This window comes from Halteromyces radiatus (genome assembly GCF_025201355.1).
Source record: "Halteromyces radiatus strain CBS 162.75 chromosome Unknown BX664scaffold_10, whole genome shotgun sequence".
NCBI lineage: Eukaryota > Fungi > Mucoromycota > Mucoromycetes > Mucorales > Cunninghamellaceae > Halteromyces > Halteromyces radiatus.
The window spans coordinates 731,457-747,742 of NW_026251696.1; the positions used below are offsets into that span (position 1 = coordinate 731,457).

Genomic DNA, 16,286 nt, shown 5'->3' on the forward strand with positions numbered 1-16,286 from the left:
ATATATTGACTCAACATTAGCAGCATTTGAAGATTGTGGAATTGGTGTTGATGGTGATAAGTAATAAAAAAATAAAATAAAAAAAAATAAAGACAAGAAAGTCAGTGAGATTTCTTTTTGATTTGAAAAATAGTTAAAAAAAAAAAAAGAGACAAAGTATCTACACAAAAAGTTTTGTTGTTCTTATATATAAGTACGTGGTGAGTGATACATAATACTAATATCATCATACTATATTTAAGATTGGTGACCAAATTTTCTTTTCTTTTTTATTTTGGTTCGCAATACTGATGTATAGAGCTATAATCTTATTGATATTTTATTTCTCATTGATGTGACATTATCATCATATGTGTAATGATTTATCATAATAGCTGCCTGGAGTGTTTATACATTAATATGTATAGATAGATACCGACTTTTAATACATAATAATAAAAATCAATCACATGTCTTGTTCTTGACTTTTTGCCTTTATTTCAAAAAAAGATAAAAAAAAAAAATACATATGTGAATAAAAGTACAGCAACCTGGAGTGTTTATACATTAATATGTATCTTCCTTGGTAGTGATTATGAATCATGAGCATAATGATTTTCAAAGTCCGTATTTTATATTATTTTTTATTTCTTTCTTTTCTTTATAACAACTTTAATCATAGTATATCAATTAGTGATCTGTACTAGTTATATTTTTTTATTTAATAAGACTTTTATTTTTATTCCTACTACTTTATTACACGTCAATGTAATTGATTCCATCTTACGACGTATTTTTTTATTCTTTTATTTGTGAATGCATTCTTTATTTTTATTTTATGGATATGGTTATGGAATACGCTGAGATAGGTATGGATAGGTACAGATAGGTACGGATAGGTACGGCAAATGATGACCAATCACAGCTAGTCGTATAAAACACGGCAAACATGCACCAATCATAGGTGTTGGATATATATGGATAGGTATGGATAGGTTATGGATAGGTTATGGATAGGTTATGGATAGGTTATGGATAGGTTATGGATAGGTTATGGATAGGTTATGGATAGGTTATGGATAGGTTATGGATAGGTACGGATAGGTACGGATAGGTACGGCAAACGCTGACCAATCACAGCTAGTCGTATAAACACGGCAAATATGCACCAATCATAGGTGTTGGATATATATGGATGGGTATGGATAGGTAGCGGGGTATGAATAGGTCAAGGTATCCATCTATTCGCCTGAAGAAGTGAAAAAAAAAGAAGCTGAAGTGGTTCTTCTCCTTCTTTCTTCATGCGTGTTATTACAATTGGTATCAGGTATAATATTAAACTATAAAGAACAAGTAGTATTTATATCAAGATTGACTTTTTTCTTCTTATTTTTCCTCTTCTTCTCCTTTTCTCTCTCTCTCTCTCAAAAAAAAAAAAAAAAAAAAAGTGGCCCTTCATGTTCTGGGAAAACGGTAAGAATATCTAAACTCATTTATAACATAATGAAAATCTCTCTTTTTTTTATCTCGTAATACTGATCATATATTTCTCATTCTTTCTATAGACAATCACCCGCATATTACAACAACTAGTAAAGAAAACTATTGTAATCTATCAAGATGATTTTTTCAAGGCAAGGATAACATGAACGAAATGAAAGTATGTATTCTTATTATTCTTATTATTATTATTATCGTCATATCAGCCAGATACTGATATTCCTGTAGATCCAGAAACACAACTTAGCAACTGGGATTGTCCTGAAGCACTGGATTTTGAACGCCTGATCCAGACAATTCAATATGTACAACAGCATCATGTTTTACCCACAGATTATCACTCCAATGAAGTCAACAATACACACGATGGATCGGATCTAGTGACGCCGCAACAAATATCAGAATGGAAGAAAAAAATTCATCAGAACAACAATGCAGGAAATGTGGATGACGATACTCTTTGGTTAATTGTTGATGGATTCATGTTAATCAGTGATCCTCAATTATATGGACTCTTTGATTATCGAGTATTTGTTACGGCATCATATACAACTTTGAAAAAACGACGAGAAGATCGACAAGGATATCATACTTTGGAAGGTTATTGGGTGGATCCTCCCGGTTATTTTGATGCTATTGTTTGGCCAGAGTTTTTACGCGCTCATCAACATGTCCCTGGTCCTCATCATCAACAACAACAAGAAAAACAGAATCTCGATGATGATCATGATGTGATTTTGATTGATACAGATATATTGTCGATTCCGGAAGCAGCAGAAACAGTCATTTCAGCATTATGGTCATGAACTCCCCTATTCCCTATTACACTTGCTGTACTTTTATTCACATATGTATTTTTTTTTTTATCTTTTTTTTTGAAATAAAGGCAAAAAGTCAAGAACAAGCATGTGATTGATCTTTATTATATGTATTAAAAGTCGGTATCTGTCTATCTATCTATCTATCTATCATTAAAAAACTTGTCTTCTATTTCCAAAGAAGGTTGTGTATACAATTGTGGAGTTGTTGGTAAATCTTGGTTATCTTGAAGAATGCCTTGTAACCGATCTAATAATTCCTGACATGGGGACAAATTTTCTTGCTGACACAAAGAGACAAATGTTTCTAGAGCAAAAGTAGTGTCGTCATGATCCAACAAAGCATTGATAAGGGTATACAGAGTACGTGAGGTAGGTCGTAGATAAGTTTGTTCTTGCATGGATTGATATAACTGACGCAGTTGAGAAGAAGATGAACGTTCTCCATCATTCGTCAAATTCAAAGCCGACTTGTTCATAAAGGAAGCAAACAATTGATCATAAACAGTAATGGTAGGTTTCACTTGGTATTGTTGTAACATGGTGATCAATAACGTTTGTATAGCTTCCGTTTGTCGATTCTGTCGTAATAAATAATCAATATAAATCTGAAAAGTCGCTGTGTCTGCTGCAGGCGCCATATGCAAACCATCCTTCCTATTGTGTTGCTGTTGTTGTTGTTGTTGTTGTTGTTGTTGTTGTTGTTGTTGTTGTTGTTGTTGTTGTTGTTGTTGTTGTTGTTGTTGTTGTTGTTGTTGTTGTTGTTGGTGTAAAGCCTCCACCATCGATTGGAACATATGATCAGCTTTGGATTGATAATCAAATGAATCATCTTGTTCACCCATACAATCATTAGAGGAAGAGAAGCCATAGTAACAATCTAATAAAACGTTCCAGGTCACGGTACGATTAAGTAAACCACCAAGGCCCTTGTTTTCCAATCTTGTCATCATCTCTTGTACACCCTGTACATCGCCCATAGTGGCCATACTATGAAGAAGAGTGGTATAAGTATAAGCATCGGCTTGGATTCCTTTGGCTAACATGGAATTGTATAAACGTTGTGCTGTAACAATATCATTGGCTTGAGATGCGACATGAATCAAGGTATTAAAGGTGACAACAGAAGGCGATATAGTTGGGCTTTGTTGTTTTTCCATTGACATCATCCATTCCAAAGCTTCAGTCAAATGTCGTCCTCGTTGTTCAGGCACAGTGGCACCACCTATCCAAGACATGACAATATTATAATCCGATAACCTTAAAGAGAATCCTAATTGTTGCATATCCTCCATCAACGCTAGTAATCGATGAAGATTCTTTTGTGTTTTGGGTTCTCTTGCTGCTAGTTGAATTAATCGTCGATAATTAGTGCGTGTCAGTCGAGTATGAAGTTGATGTTGGTATAAAGTAGAATAAAATGGCCATAGCTGATCCAGATTTTGAGTAGAAAGTCCTCGATAAAATTGAGAAAGTGCATTGGTAGTTGCTCTTCCATTACGTTGTTGAGAAGATAAGGGTTGCTGCTCCTGGTGATTAACTGAGAGTGATAAAGGTGACATGAGTTTCTTGTCCAGCAAGGCATTCATACTAGGTCCAGATTCTTTAGTTAGTGTAGTGGTGGTATAATATTGTTGTCCTATTGACCTAGAGTAATGTTGGATTGGTGATCGCTTTGTTGTTATATACCGAAATAGTCGTCGCATTTTGAGTCCTCTTAATTATATATATATATATAATAAGATCAGAGAACAACAAAGGCAAATGAAAAGAGTAAAAGAAAATAAGGTAGGGCAAGGATGAAAATATTTCTCCCGCATTTTTTTTTTTTTTTTTTTTGAAGTGACTTGGAGTGTCATGTCAAGTTGAAACCCAGCTCTACTTTGGTTGATAATGCAAACTATTCCCAATTCATGGCATCCATTACTATTCATCGAAATCATATGATATTACATATCAATACATCATTTGTTTAGCATTTTCCTAATACTTTCACTAATATCTTCCAGAAAGATGATCATATCCAGGTCAATCTATATCATGTTTTGTTTATTCATCCATTAGGTGATTCAAACGAGAGGAGGGATGTACAATACGATTTGTCTGTCTATCCTCCTTTTTTACACGATATCTCTGTGCATTATATGCCGAAACCCCTTTGTTCCCTGGTAATAAATAGGAAGAAAGGAAATGATGGTTAAAGATAGACATGACGACTTTTTCCAGGATGTCATTGCAGAAGGAAAAGGATAATAATTCATGTAAAAACGATATGTTAAAATCCCGCACAGTCTTTTCAAAAATAAATCCTTGTGTTAGTCTATAAACAACTTATTCACCATCACCCCTTAACTCCTTGCTACCAAGTCAATACGAAAAGGTCCAGATTCTTTCTTCTTGTGCCAATGAAAATGGAGACTTTATTATCCTTAATTAAAACAAGTAGTCATAGAAATAAAAAATAAGAAAAAAATAATCATAAATGGTAGGATAAATATGTAAAATGCTCTGAGTACGATAATCATCCCGATGTTTACATTCTTTTATTTTCAATAATAAACAGTAAAAAAAAGTTGTTATTTTTGATAACATGCCTTATCTATTGGTCTTTTTTTTGTGTGTGTGTGAACCAGTTTTTCAGCCACCCGAAAGTAACCATCAACCTGAATGCAGGAAAATCCTTCTGCACTAGTCAGAACAAAGAGATCGCCCTGTGACCATGATAAACCATCAAAGTGATCGCTCCTCTCCCCTTAGTATCGGTTGAGATGATTGCTATCTGTCATTATAGTTATAAAAAGAAGAAGAAGAATCAATTCAAAGGTTACTCATACCTTAAAAAATATATTCTCAAATCAAGAACGTTTGGTTACGCACAGGATGTGGCAAAATTTTAGAAAGAAAAAAAAAATAGGAGTATTCAAGCAGGACTATAGTTGGATTTTTTTTTTTTTTTGATCTTTTCTTTTTTGTTTGTTTGTTTGTCAAGAAACAATGAAAATCCTTGATCTGACACTAAAACTGCCATATCTTTCTCTATCATTTCTTTGTTTTGACAGGTTTTTTAAGTTAGATCATATAAAAAAAGAACACTGATAACAGTGATTCATCATTGACTTTGCTTGAATCCCCAAATGTGTTGAAATCTTATTCCCCTTGCTTATCCTTAGAGTTCCCCTCCCCCTTGAGAGGAAAACAGTACTATACATATATATAAAAGAGGTTCTTTGATTTTTCTTTCTTCCCTTCTTCTTTTTTTTTCGGTCTGATTTTTTTCGCAGTTGCTCCTTTTTTATTCTCGTAATAAACAGGATACTCTCTTCTGTTTATACATACATACATTTTATTACATACAAGTATTAACGAAAGAATTGATCAATATGATATACAACGTATTGGTATTCTCCTGTTTATTATTGATCACAACATTTGTGTCAAGCTATCCTGTACAATTAGACGAATCATCAGCATATCCATCCATACTATCGCCATCATCAACATCATCTTCCGCTCAGTCATCATCTTTTCAATCAATGTCATCATCATCATCGCCATCAACAACATCATTGGAAGATGTACAAGAAGAACGTATTCAAGTAGAATCGTTTGCGCAATTAGTTGCAGCTCATTGGCAATTCGATCATTTGGATAGCATAATGAGTACTAGTCATAAAGAAATGGCTGATCTAATACAAAATCATATAGAAATCGATCTCATACTTCAACCATCGGATGGCACGTCTATTGCTTCAGATAGTAGTCTAACATCATCATCAAATGTACAACAACGACCATTCATGCGACAACGACCAATGGAGCATATGGAGTTTGATCTATTGAAATCACAAATGATGAATGCAATCCAATCGCGTACACAGGGACTTTTACCAGAAATGTGGGATCATTTAGGTGAAGCATTAGGAAGACCAGCCATGGAAGCTTATATACAACAACAATTACGTCTATCCTGTCCAACCATTGACAACAATGATTCGGTAACATTGGATTGTTTACAAGAAAATGCATCGATGCTCACTTTAGAACTAGATACCTATGTACAACAACATTTGATGGATCTTTGGATTCGATTACAGGAAGAGGCTTTGCCGGATTTACTTGATAGTACGGTCAAAGAATTAGAAGAATTAGTGGCGTATTTCAATCAAGACGCTGTTTTCACCACACATCATCATATTTCGTTGAACGTCATACCATGGTCTTTTTCTATATCGTCATCTTATTTGCCTACATCTTTAACTTTGTCTTCCTTGGATGATCATTCACTTTTCTCTGATATTGTTTCTTTGGCCAAACTTTGAATTACCTCCTAACCATCAAGTCTCCTCCCTGTTCTTCTTGTTCACCCCCTCCCTCGCTCCTCTTTTTTTTTTCAAACTCATCTTCTTGCCATTCGGTGCATGTCCTTACCCCATGTTTTTTTCGACTCCTTTAGATGGATTTTTTTTTCTCACCCACAACGATCCCTCTGTTTCTTTTCTCTTCCTTTTGCTATCAAAAGAAGTCCCTGATTATGTATAGCTTTTTCTCATTCGACTTTTTTTTTTTTATGCCTTCCCCTTTCCCCTTTTTTTTTTCCCAGTACATTTCCCTTTTGTATTGTCTCTCTCTCTCTTACTCTCTTACTATCGTTTCTCCCTTTTGAGGAGGGGTGGAAGTGAAGAAAAGAGATCGTCTTTTTTTTTATTTACTGATAATCTTATATATGTATGATGAACTATTTTCATATATTATATAAACGATTTTTTTTAAAAAAAACACTTTATCCAACTGTAACGTATTGTAAATAGATTCATTATTACCACATTAATAATAAAAAAAATCATCATCTACCATTTTTAGCACCTATCTTAGGAAAAAAAAATCCTTTTTTTTTTCTTAGAAAAAAGAAGGGACATTGTTGTCAGAATCAAGTACGTGGATGCATCATTATTTATATACATGTTGACGATGCATTTCCCCTTTGATTCGAACATATGATAAAAAATGAGACTTACATATCTTTATTCTATATGTTTTTACGCAGGGGATCCTTTTTCAAAATAAACAATCTCTTTTATCTATTTTTGCAGTAGGAGGTAGATCCGATGTTTACCATATCCTCAATATTCTGGTTCTCTCCAAGTTTAGTTTTCTTTCTCTTTTCTGCGATGTGATCAGAGACCTATTTGCATTGAGATTCAAACATATTTGCGATGATCTCTTTTTTTTTATATTACAGAAATGGATGATTAGCTGGTTGATTATGACGATCCAATATGTAAAAAAGTATCAAATAATCCCTTGCGTAACATTGCCAAATCGTCTTTAATATCAAAAAATCTTTGATGACCGGCAGTCTATACTACAAATTATCAATAAACATGCACACGCTATTTTTTCCTTTTACAGAGGTGTACTTACAAATCGTATTCTTTTCTGGACCCTGAACAAATTCTTCATTACCATTGTTATCGGAAATTCAATACAAAATAGACTACAGCTACTTATGAATTGGTTTGGTCTCACTGAGAAAAAGGTGCTTCAAGACAGTCATTTTTTTTAAGCTTGGGAATGGATATTTTTTTTTTTAGTATTATCAGTGGAAAAAAAAGAAAAAGAAAAACAAGAATCCTCTTATAAGAAAGCAGTTTTTGCCGCCAACGAGACTTGGGGGGGGTCATTCCAGGTACCTCCATGGATGCTGAAATACGTATAGAGCCAAACGTTTTGATCGCATGAGAGCAAAAAAGATGTCTTCCGAAAGAGGATACTATTTTTTTACTGGATGGTTTTGAGACCAAAAAAATGCGTGTAACATCATGCATCAATAAAATTCCCCGCCAAAGCAAAAAAAAAAAAAAAAAAAAAAAATCTTCCCACTGGGCGTTTTCTTACCCTTGTTATTCCTTTTTTTTTTTCTCTTTGTTTTTTTTTTGTTTTTTCTTACAATAAACTAGACACGACGAAACTTTACTTTCTTGCTTCTCTCCGACTATTATTCGAAAATTTTAAAGAAAACTTTCTATCTATTTATCAATGGTAAAGAAACAAACTTAACTATATAAAGTTAAAAAAAAGGAAGAGGAAAACCATACGTTCTTGACTCTCAAGTTTTAACTTTTTTCTTCATAACACTATATTTATTATAACACGACTACAATATAAAGTCCGTGATAGATAATAACACTCAGTCTCGGAAGTTATCACTGTGTTTTCACTTGTCTTCATTATTTCCTGGTTGCCAAGACAATCAGACCACTTTATGTGACTCTTTGACACCAAGGTACCCCCACCAAATTTTCTTAACAAGAAAAAATAGTGAGGATAATAGAAGAAACGAAAAAAAAAAGATTTTCTGATATATTTTATTAAATAATTCATGTAGAATGACTCACTTTTTTGGAAAAGTGGCAAACTATTACCGAATTTATGCCCAAGTCAAACAAGAGGATAAGAATATACCAAATCTTTTAAAGTGGTTAGATCCTTCTCATACTTATTTTGAACCATGTAAAAAAAAAAAAAAAAAAAAAAGATTTATTGATTTTTTTTTTTGTGATAAATGAAAAACTAACAATGATTTACTTGTATCGTTATTTTTTTTTTAGATGGTGAAACTCCTCCTGATCAAAGTAAAACTATACATATAGGTGATGAATTGAATGATAATGATTTAGAAATGTATATGTACCATCGACCTTGTAAGTTTATATATCTAAAATTATCTGAATAATTATAATAAAAACTTGTTTTTATTGTTTACTGTAGTACGTAGAAATCATCACACATCTACTTCCGATACTGCCAATCATCCTTCTCCATCTTCCTCACTTGAAGGTAAAAGGAAAAAAAAAAGATATGCTCATCCTAATACTTTTTTTTTTCTGATCCTTTCAAAACTATATTAGATTATACCCACAATACTGATCAAGAAGATTTGAATGCTTTGGCTCAAGTAAAGTAAAGAGAGAGAGAGAGAGTGGGGGGGTGGTAAAGATGTATGCGTTTCATCAATGATAGTTGATACTTAACTCCTTTTTTTTTGCATGGATGAGTAGGGACTGATATCAATATATGAAAAATCGCAGTTAAATGAAGAGGAGGATAAAATAAGGATAAGACTGATGAGATGGAAGGCGCAAATATTAGCTGGTGTGACATGTACATTTTCAGGCGTGATTCCTAATGATCAAGATGCTACGCGGAGTAGATTTTGGAAACTAGCAACAAGTTATGGAGCGCATTGTTGCTTAGATTTGACTGGTAAAGTGACTCATCTGATTGCGTCCAGGACAGGTACAACTAAAGTCAACAAAGCAAAACACTACCAACGTATTCACATTGTATCATTGGCATGGCTTTTGGAATCCGTATCGCAATGCACCATGCAAGATGAAACTTTATACCCTTTGATCTCTTCTTTACCTGCATCTGCTGTGGTTACTCCTGTCTCAACACCATTGGGTGACGAAGATGAATTGTTGCTACTAGAAGAAAAGGAAGAAGGATTGTCAGAGAATAAGTCAAAGACAGATAAATGGAAACAGCAAGATATGAGAGAAGACGGTACAGCAACGGAAACACCATCAGTCAATACATCTAATGGTACTACGTCTAATCATGAAGATAACAACAATCTTGATCTGGAAACAGAATTCCATGATATTGATCATATCGATTGGGATGAGGCTGACAAGGAAGTCAATGATTATATGAATGAAAGTGGCACGGATGATAATTATTCCTCAGGTCCTGATAGGTAAAAAAAAAAAAAAAAAAAAAAAAAATTATTCATGGTATATGAAGTATCTTACATTCTTGTTTTGAGTAGCCCATTACCCATAGGAGCGGTTATTAATAATAATAACAACAACAATAATAATAGAAAGAGGAAAAGACCCAATGCTTCATCCTTAGTATTTCGACGTGCCAAAGCTGCTGTAAGAGGTCCATCACGATTATCAAACATGGTTAGAGTAAATGATACGGGTACAAGTGACGAAGATGAAGAAAATAATCAAGAAACAGGATCACAAAAGCAACATAGTTATAAAAGAGATGATGATGATGATGATGATGATAATTCCTCATCTTCTTCTTTAAGTAGTTTTGCGGGGGAGCTAGATGATGAAATTGAATAATAAAAATAAATAAAAAAAAACCTTTTTAAAAAAAATAGCGAACGATGATAGAAACGAGAAAGAGAAAATGAAAAACGAAAATGAGTATGAACTATCATGTTACTATTGTTTAAATCCAGTTGGCAATTCCGTTATTCCTTTTGTGGAATGGATGGAGTAGCAGGATATATATGCATATATAAAGTGAGTCCAGATGATCACACACGAAAAGTCAACATGATAATAACTTTTTCTTAATTGTAATATACAACAAAGAGCTTTATTTCAACAATTAAATTCAATAGTGATAACATAATGAATTCCAAATATCCTTGATGACAGGTCTGACATCGATTTTCTACAAATTTACTATGGGATTCAGATCAGGCGATTGGGTTGGCCAGTTTAATTTGGTGATGAATGATTTCCACGTTGTAATCTTTGGTTTGCGCCCTTCTTTTCAAAGAGGTAAGTGACAGCTGTATTGTCAGTAAAAAGTGTAAAGGATTGATCCAATAGAAATTTTTTTTTTCGTTTGAAATTGGTTTGATTTGGTCCATATTTCTCGAATAGAGCGAGCTTTGTCTTCAAGCCATAGGCAATTGCATCTCCCTTGGGAAGATCATCCACTTTTGAAGATAGAGCCTACCGTCCAGCTTTGTGTTCTTTAGCAAACCGCAAACCTATTTTTTTTTTTTTTTTTTTTGGATCCTCCTGATCTTTTCTTGCGTTCGAATGTGCCACGATCTTGATGATGTTCAATCTTGAAAATTTGAGATCTGGAGGTATTGAATTCATCTTTAATTTTCTCGACAGCTATTTTTTTCATCGCGTAATTTTCAGTGAGTTATCAAAATCATTTGACAACATATTGAACAGTAGGAAAAGCGGAAACCAAACTAATACCAATAGAGTACTTCGTCCTGCTGAACTATCTGTTCAGTGAGAAGAATATACAGTTAAACGGTAAAAAAAAAAAAAAAGATTGACGTTTATTTGAGGAGAACGTCCCTGTTCACATTATTTGTCCTCAGACTAAAAAAAACCTCCCAGAATCAGTTCACAACCTTATTTGTTTGAAACCAATGATTAAAGTTCCGCGTGTAGAAAATGGATCTACCGACCACACTTTCAATGGCGATGATACGTTTGGGAAAGTCCTCCGAAAGTTTTTTCCTTTTCCATATACCTTTCCTTTTTTTTTTTCTTTTTTTTCTTTTGTTCTTTTCTTATTTCTTTTTCCTTCTCCTTCCGTTCCTTTCTTTGTTATTTATTTTGACTTATTGTGAAAGGAAAAGGTGAAGAAAGTTATAATATGGTCAAAGACGACGAACGACAACCGTTGTTAGGTGATAGTAGTCGACAACAAGAACTACTTGGATACGGAATAGATGCTGAAAAGTTGACAAAACTCATCGATCCCAAGAATCCTAAACTGTTACGTGAATTAGGAGGAGTGGAACGAATATGTAACCTACTACGAGTTGACCCGAGTATAGGTTTATCAGCTGATGAAGATAGAGAACGATCGTCTTCTATACCGTTTATAAAGCGACAACAAGTGTTTGGTCGAAATATTTTACCACAAGCTATATCAAAATCCTTTTTACAGTTACTTTGGGCAGCTTATAATGATAAAACACTTAGTATGTTTGATGAATAATAAGATGATGATTTAAATTTAGAAACATGAGAAATTAATATATATAATTTTTTTTTCTTGACATATAGTCATGTTGACAATTGCTTCTATTGTATCTTTGGCCATTGGTATCTGGGAAGATTGGTCTCCGTCACACAACCCCGATGATCCCCGTGTAGGATGGTAATCATTTTAATTTTTTTTTTTTATTACTTGGAAGGAACTGAACATTCTTTTTTTTTATTATTATTATTATTATTATAATTGTGTTACACAGGGTGGAAGGAACGGCGATCCTTGTAGCAGTGTTTACAGTGATTTTGACAAATGCAATTAATGATTATGAAAAAGAAAAACAATTCAAGAAATTAAATGCAAAGAAAGAAGATCGATTGGTCAAAGTCATTCGAAATGGTCATGAACATGAAATCAGTGTTTATGATCTTCAAGTCGGTGATATTCTCATATTGGAACCTGGTGATATTTTACCCGTTGATGGTCTTTTTTTAGATGGTCATAATGTTGCCTGTGATGAATCATCTGCCACAGGTGAATCGGATACCATGAAAAAAAAGGCTTTTCCCAAGAATGACGATGGTAATGATAATAGTATTGATTGTTTCTTATTATCTGGTTCCAAAGTGTTGGAAGGTGTGGGACGATGTGTTGTGATTGCTGTTGGTGAACATTCTTTCTTTGGTAAAACGATGATGTCTATGCGTGGTCAAGAAACAGAAGGTACTCCTTTACAAGTCAAGTTGGATATTCTCGCTGAACAAATTGCTAAACTTGGATTTGCCGCTGCCCTTTTGATGTTATTGACGTTGATCATCAAGTATTTGGTACTTTCCTCACTTGAAAATCATTGGCCTTCTAGTGAACAAATGGCTGCTACTTTAGTCCGTATTATCATCCAAGCCATTACTATTATTGTCGTCGCTGTACCTGAAGGGCTTCCTATGGCGGTCACTATGGCCTTGGCCTTTGCTACTACCCAGATGCTTAAAGAAAATAACTTGGTACGTGTCCTTTCAGCATGTGAAACCATGGGCAATGCCACAGCCATCTGTTCTGACAAGACTGGTACTTTGACTCAAAATGTGATGTCTGTGGAGAAAGGTACAATGCCAGCATATATTTCTTTTGACAATCAAGAACAAGGCTCCATCAAACAATGGCGTTCTAAGTGTAATGATGAAAAACTGGTGGAAACGATCGTACAAGGTATAGCCATTAATTCAACTGCTTTTGAAAATAATGATGAAAATGGTCAACGTAGTTTTATTGGCTCCAAAACTGAATGTGCTCTCTTGAGTTGGGCTAAACAACTTGGTTGTGATTATGAACAAATTCGTCATGATTTAAATGTTGTTCAAGTCTATCCTTTTGCTTCGAAACGTAAGACTATGTCTACTGTTATTTCTAATAACATCACTGGGAAAGGCTACCGCATGTATACCAAAGGTGCTTCAGAAATTGTGTTGGATCATTGTACTCAATATATCGATCAACATGGAAAACCTCATCGTTTGGATAAGGAAGGTATTGTTAAATGGCAAGGCATCATTAGTGATTATGCAAATCAAGCTTTACGTACTATTGCTTTGGCTTACAAGGATATGAAAACATCGGAAAATCTCAACAAGGCAAAGGGAAATCATGGAAATAAAGACAATGATAATGATGATAATGATGATGATGAAGAAGAACCTGATTTAGATAACTTGATTCTTATTGGTGTGGTAGGTATTATGGATCCTTTACGACCTGGTGTAGTAGAATCTGTACAAACTTTTCGACAGGCAGGTGTATTTATACGTATGATTACTGGTGATAATATTGATACTGCCAAAGCGATTGCTCGAAAAGCAGGCATTTTGACTAAAGGTGGTGTAGCAATAACTGGACCTGAATTAAGAAATATGTCAGTGGAAGAACAACGGAAGGTGATTCCTCGATTACAGGTATTAGCACGATCTTCTCCTACAGATAAGACAGTAGTAGTGACTAGATTACAAGAACAAGATCAAGTAGTAGGGATGACTGGCGATGGTACTAATGATGGACCTGCATTAAAAATGGCGGATGTTGGTTTTGCAATGGGCATCACTGGCACTGAAGTATCCAAGGAAGCATCCGATATTATTTTGATGGATGATAATTTCAATTCGATTTTAAAGGCTCTTTTATGGGGTCGTGGGGTGAATGATGGTGTACGAAAATTCTTAACTTTTCAACTTACCGTTAACGTTGCTGCTGTGGTATTGTCCTTCGTTAGTGCATTGACATCGGATACCTCGGAAAGTATTCTTAGTGCCGTTCAATTATTGTGGGTCAATCTGATCATGGACACCTTGGCTGCTTTAGCATTGGCGACCGAACCTCCTAGTCATGATTTATTGCAACGAAAACCCATCTCAAAGTATGCACATTTGATCAATTTCCCAATGGCCAAAATGATCATTGGTCAAGCCATCTTTCAAATAGCCATCAATCTAGCACTTCTCTATTCCGGTTATGCTTTATTTCATTTGGATCCTGCTCATGATGAAAAAGTACTCCGTACTATGTTGTTCAATGTGTTTGTATTTCTACAGATCTTTAATGAACTCAACTGTCGTCGTATTGATAATACTACTTTGAATGTGTTCAGTAATATTCATCGTCATTGGATCTTTATTCTTGTTCAAATATTTGTGATTTTTGGTCAATATTTGATTGTAACATTTGGTGGTATTGCTTTCAAGACTGTGCCTCTCACTGCATCTCAATGGTGCATCACTATCTTGTTGGGTTCTCTCTCATTACCAATTGGCACAATCATCCGTCTTCTTCCTGATTGTTGTGGTTGTGAACGCCGATTCAATGAAGATGCGACACCATTGGCTTCTTATTCAAGAATGCATTGGGAAGGTGCCATCGGTGATATTCGAAAAGAAGTACGCATCCTATCCTTATTAAGACGTAGTAATCATCATCACCATCACTCTCGTAGTAACAGTAACACTAGTATTAGTAGTAATACCTATCATAATCATAATCATCATCGACGTACCAACAGTTTGAATACGCAACCCACTATTCTTCCTTCACATCGACAACAAAGACAAAATCTTACCTCATCTCCTATTCCACCAGAATTACCTCCTCGACCTACTACTTACGGCACTACAACTGCCTCAAATGATATCTCTTCAGGTACTTCCAGTGGTGGTAATCGGTTCGCTAATTTGGTCAATAATGCGAAACAATATCAACTTGCCGCTGAACAAGCCAATCAACGTCAACAGCAAAAATCATCTAAAAAATAAAAAGTAGACATTTTATTTATTTATTTATTTATTTAAATATATATACATATAATTCATCAATAAATACACTTTTGTTTTAGCATTTGACTCTCTACTTTTGAGAAAAAATTATTGAAGAACACGGGGTTTCAATGTCTGACCCATAACAGGACAAGACAGGGTCGCCCTTGGCTTAGGAAGGACAGAAGAAAGCTGCGGGGAGGACTTAAATTTTTTTTTTTTTCATTTTCTTTCATACTTGTGTCTATCTCCCCCTACTCGTCTCCTTCCTTTATTTTCTTGCATTAAACATGAATTTTGGTGCCTTTGCCCGATCTTTAACACGACTTTATAGTACTTCATCAATAGAAGGTTTGACGGCTGGAGAATCACAGCTTTATAATAAATTGCAAAAAGCATTTGATCCTATTCGACTTAGAGTGGCCGATGTATCTGGTACGTCAAGAAGAAGACTATTTTCAATAAAAAAACAAAATAATTATACTAATGTATTTTATCTGGTTTTTATAAAGGTGGTTGCGGTTCAATGTATGCTATTGACATTGCTTCAAAGTCATTTGAAGGGAAATCTATTGTAAAACAACATCGTTTGGTGAATGACTTGTTGAAGGAAGAAATTAAAGATATGCATGGATTACAGGTAAAAGTGATTGTTTATGAAAAGAAAAAAAAATCATATGCAATCTTTACTAATCAATTACTATTATTATTATGATTAATAATTATTATTAGCTTCGAACATCTAGCAAATAATTTTACCCTTTTTTTTAAAAAAAAAAACTCCTGTAATGTAATAAAAACTCGATATTATTTTCCCAAAAAATGATCTTATATATTTAATGAAATAACTTTTTTATTATTATTATTATATGAAGTTGGGGAATAAGGAGAATAATATGAAATAAATTTATATATG

At 34.1% G+C, this 16,286-nt stretch overlaps 6 protein-coding genes across 6 annotated transcripts; 5 read left to right on the forward strand and 1 right to left on the reverse strand.

Annotated features, from left to right (window-relative positions):
- Positions 1–1,217: 1,217 nt before the first annotated feature.
- On the forward strand, positions 1,218–2,540 carry BX664DRAFT_343025 (P-loop containing nucleoside triphosphate hydrolase protein). Its single transcript, XM_051547251.1, has 4 exons — positions 1,218–1,306; positions 1,428–1,452; positions 1,545–1,613; positions 1,686–2,540. Exons 1-4 carry the CDS (start codon positions 1,281–1,283, stop codon positions 2,283–2,285), a joined length of 720 nt encoding a protein of 239 aa, XP_051396419.1. The 5' UTR covers positions 1,218–1,280; the 3' UTR covers positions 2,286–2,540.
- BX664DRAFT_389266 (uncharacterized protein) lies at positions 2,367–4,112 on the reverse strand. The gene is made up of 2 exons (XM_051549529.1): positions 3,080–4,112; positions 2,367–2,965 (listed from the first exon to the last, which is right to left on the reverse strand). The coding sequence occupies exons 1-2, from the start codon at positions 4,001–4,003 to the stop codon at positions 2,441–2,443; spliced, it is 1,449 nt and encodes a 482-aa protein (XP_051396420.1). The 5' UTR covers positions 4,004–4,112; the 3' UTR covers positions 2,367–2,440.
- Positions 4,113–5,827: 1,715 nt separating this feature from the next.
- On the forward strand, positions 5,828–6,517 carry BX664DRAFT_244056 (uncharacterized protein; the record flags this gene model as incomplete). Its single annotated transcript, XM_051540241.1, has 1 exon — positions 5,828–6,517. A coding segment is annotated over one exon (690 nt), but the record flags the coding sequence as incomplete, so codon positions are not given.
- Positions 6,518–9,208: 2,691 nt separating this feature from the next.
- On the forward strand, positions 9,209–10,496 carry BX664DRAFT_41054 (uncharacterized protein). The gene is made up of 2 exons (XM_051549570.1): positions 9,209–10,056; positions 10,129–10,496. The coding sequence occupies exons 1-2, from the start codon at positions 9,422–9,424 to the stop codon at positions 10,436–10,438; spliced, it is 945 nt and encodes a 314-aa protein (XP_051396422.1). The 5' UTR covers positions 9,209–9,421; the 3' UTR covers positions 10,439–10,496.
- Positions 10,497–11,593: 1,097 nt separating this feature from the next.
- BX664DRAFT_380982 (PMCA-type calcium-translocating P-type ATPase) lies at positions 11,594–15,410 on the forward strand. Its single transcript, XM_051548933.1, has 3 exons — positions 11,594–12,063; positions 12,149–12,242; positions 12,337–15,410. Exons 1-3 carry the CDS (start codon positions 11,733–11,735, stop codon positions 15,368–15,370), a joined length of 3,459 nt encoding a protein of 1,152 aa, XP_051396423.1. The 5' UTR covers positions 11,594–11,732; the 3' UTR covers positions 15,371–15,410.
- Positions 15,411–15,612: 202 nt separating this feature from the next.
- Positions 15,613–16,193, forward strand: BX664DRAFT_343038 (bola protein). Its single transcript, XM_051547252.1, has 3 exons — positions 15,613–15,805; positions 15,883–16,010; positions 16,103–16,193. The coding sequence occupies exons 1-3, from the start codon at positions 15,661–15,663 to the stop codon at positions 16,121–16,123; spliced, it is 294 nt and encodes a 97-aa protein (XP_051396424.1). The 5' UTR covers positions 15,613–15,660; the 3' UTR covers positions 16,124–16,193.
- The last annotated feature ends 93 nt before the right edge of the window (positions 16,194–16,286 follow it).